Source organism: Aptenodytes forsteri, unplaced genomic scaffold (assembly GCF_000699145.1).
Source record: "Aptenodytes forsteri isolate BGI_AS27 unplaced genomic scaffold, ASM69914v1 Scaffold284, whole genome shotgun sequence".
Classification (NCBI taxonomy): domain Eukaryota; kingdom Metazoa; phylum Chordata; class Aves; order Sphenisciformes; family Spheniscidae; genus Aptenodytes; species Aptenodytes forsteri.
The window spans coordinates 5324710-5326945 of NW_008794445.1; the positions used below are offsets into that span (position 1 = coordinate 5324710).

Genomic DNA, 2236 nt, shown 5'->3' on the forward strand with positions numbered 1-2236 from the left:
GTTTTGTTGTTTTTTTTTTTTTTTCCTTTGGCTAGGATCTACAGCTCCTTTTACGAGGAAGTGGGTGGCTCTAAAAAGAGCCTTTGGGTTACTTTTGAGGTGGGAACACCCCTCAGGTTTGGTTTATTTGCTTTTCGCCTTGTGGCTGTCGGTCTTCTTGGGCAGCAGCACGGCCTGGATGTTGGGCAGCACGCCGCCCTGCGCGATGGTCACCTTGCCCAGCAGCTTGTTGAGCTCCTCGTCGTTGCGGATGGCCAGCTGCAGGTGGCGGGGGATGATGCGCGTCTTCTTGTTGTCGCGGGCCGCGTTGCCCGCCAGCTCCAGGATCTCGGCCGTCAGGTACTCCAGCACGGCCGCCAGGTACACCGGGGCGCCGGCGCCCACCCGCTCCGCGTAGTTGCCCTTGCGCAGCAGCCGGTGCACGCGGCCCACGGGGAACTGCAGCCCGGCCCGCGACGAGCGCGACTTGGCCTTGGCCCGCGCCTTCCCGCCCTGCTTCCCGCGGCCCGACATCGCAGCGACTCAGCACCCGGTAGCAAGAGCTGTAGAAAAATGAAAGCAACTCGCCCTTATATCCCTTCTCAGCGAAAGGAGCGAATTTCGATAGGCTGAGAAGGTGACACTGAGAAAGCAGCCAATGGGAACGCGGATCGAATTGTAACCAATGGCAATGAACTACGGAGAGCTCTGACTGTGAAAACCTCCCTCAACCAATAAAAACTAAGGCTAGACGAAACCTTAATTTGCATGCGGTCCCTATAAAAGGCGTGCGCTCACGCTGATTTTCCGTCCGCGACCGTAAGTTTTTTAGCGGAAGCGTAGTGAAAGATTGATCATAATGCCCGAGCCGGCCAAGTCCGCCCCCGCGCCCAAGAAGGGCTCCAAGAAAGCCGTGACCAAGACGCAGAAGAAGGGCGACAAGAAACGTAGAAAGACTAGGAAGGAGAGCTACTCGATCTACGTGTACAAGGTGCTGAAGCAGGTGCACCCCGACACGGGCATCTCGTCCAAGGCCATGGGCATCATGAACTCCTTCGTCAACGACATCTTCGAGCGCATCGCCGGCGAGGCCTCGCGCCTGGCGCACTACAACAAGCGCTCCACCATCACCTCGCGGGAGATCCAGACGGCCGTGCGGCTCCTGCTGCCCGGCGAGCTGGCCAAGCACGCCGTCTCCGAGGGCACCAAGGCCGTCACCCAGTACACCAACTCCAAGTAGGGCGTCTCGGATCGTCAGTTTTAACCCAAAGGCTCTTTTAAGAGCCACCCACATATTCAGTAAAAGAGTCGTTCACTGATTCGGTTCGGTGAGTGGTACTTGTGTTTAGCGCTGCTTTAGTTCCCCGGCTAGGGCGTGCTGTTCAATAGTAGGAAAAATCTTTGTCGTGTTAAGGCGCCGGGAATGGTTTGGGTCGTCTTGTATGTGCCCTACCCCGACTGTTCATCGGGCAGGTCTGTAAAAAGATTGTTAAGCACCTAATCAAGTTCTAAAGCTATTAAAGTTTTCCTTCCTCGTTTTAGAGTAATTATCTCGGCTCTAGTTTTTTAGTTAGTACAGAGAAATATGCACGGCAGTGTTTAGTTAGGGTGTTTTGGTTTTTCCCCCCTGTCGTTCCAAAATGAAATAAAGCAGGTTTTTCGGGTTTTGTTGTTGTGTTGGGTTTTTTGCTTTTTTTTTTTTTAAACAATAACAGCCTTATTCCAATGCAGTTTATAGCTTTTCTAATAAAATGTCGTCGCCCCCTTTAAACATCAGCTGTCGTTCTCGAACGACTTGGCCGCAAGCCAGAGCGGCTTGTTTACTCAGGGAGCTCCATCGGGATTAGTCTGTGTATGTCTGATATTTGGAAGGTAATGTTTCATGAAATTTATCACGCCGCGCACAGCAGAAGTGAAATGGTATAGAGAAAAAGAATTCTATTAGTCTCAGAGATCTCGTATGGGGAAGCAGCGTAGTTTTTTTCTGTCGTCTTTTTAGTGGAGAATAAGCGCGGCAGAATAAAGAGGTTCCTCGTAAGCCTTTAGGTGACAACGTAATACGAGAATACAAGTAAAAAATAAGGGATGCTTTTAAAAAAAAAGTGAATGAGAGCGCTTCATCGAACTTCAGGTGGCGCAGGATGCGCAGGGAAGGCCGGTTTTTCGAACAAGCCTTTCGCAAGGGGGCTGAAATCCCGGCTGCCCGGGACAGAGGCGGCGGTCAAAGCGTCTGCTGCGGCGCCGGAGTGAAAACCCC

The 2236-nt window shown here is 52.4% G+C and overlaps 2 protein-coding genes across 2 annotated transcripts; one reads left to right on the plus strand and one right to left on the minus strand.

Annotated features, from left to right (window-relative positions):
• Nucleotides 1-48: 48 nt before the first annotated feature.
• LOC103907810 (histone H2A) lies at nt 49-776 on the minus strand. Its single transcript, XM_009290053.2, has 2 exons — nt 738-776; nt 49-542 (listed from the first exon to the last, which is right to left on the minus strand). The coding sequence occupies exon 2, from the start codon at nt 511-513 to the stop codon at nt 124-126; it is 390 nt and encodes a 129-aa protein (XP_009288328.1). The 5' UTR covers nt 514-542; nt 738-776; the 3' UTR covers nt 49-123.
• A 41-nt stretch (nt 777-817) lies between these two features.
• LOC103907809 (histone H2B 8) lies at nt 818-1520 on the plus strand. The gene has a single exon (XM_009290052.2). The coding sequence runs from the start codon at nt 839-841 to the stop codon at nt 1217-1219; it is 381 nt and encodes a 126-aa protein (XP_009288327.1). The 5' UTR covers nt 818-838; the 3' UTR covers nt 1220-1520.
• The last annotated feature ends 716 nt before the right edge of the window (nt 1521-2236 follow it).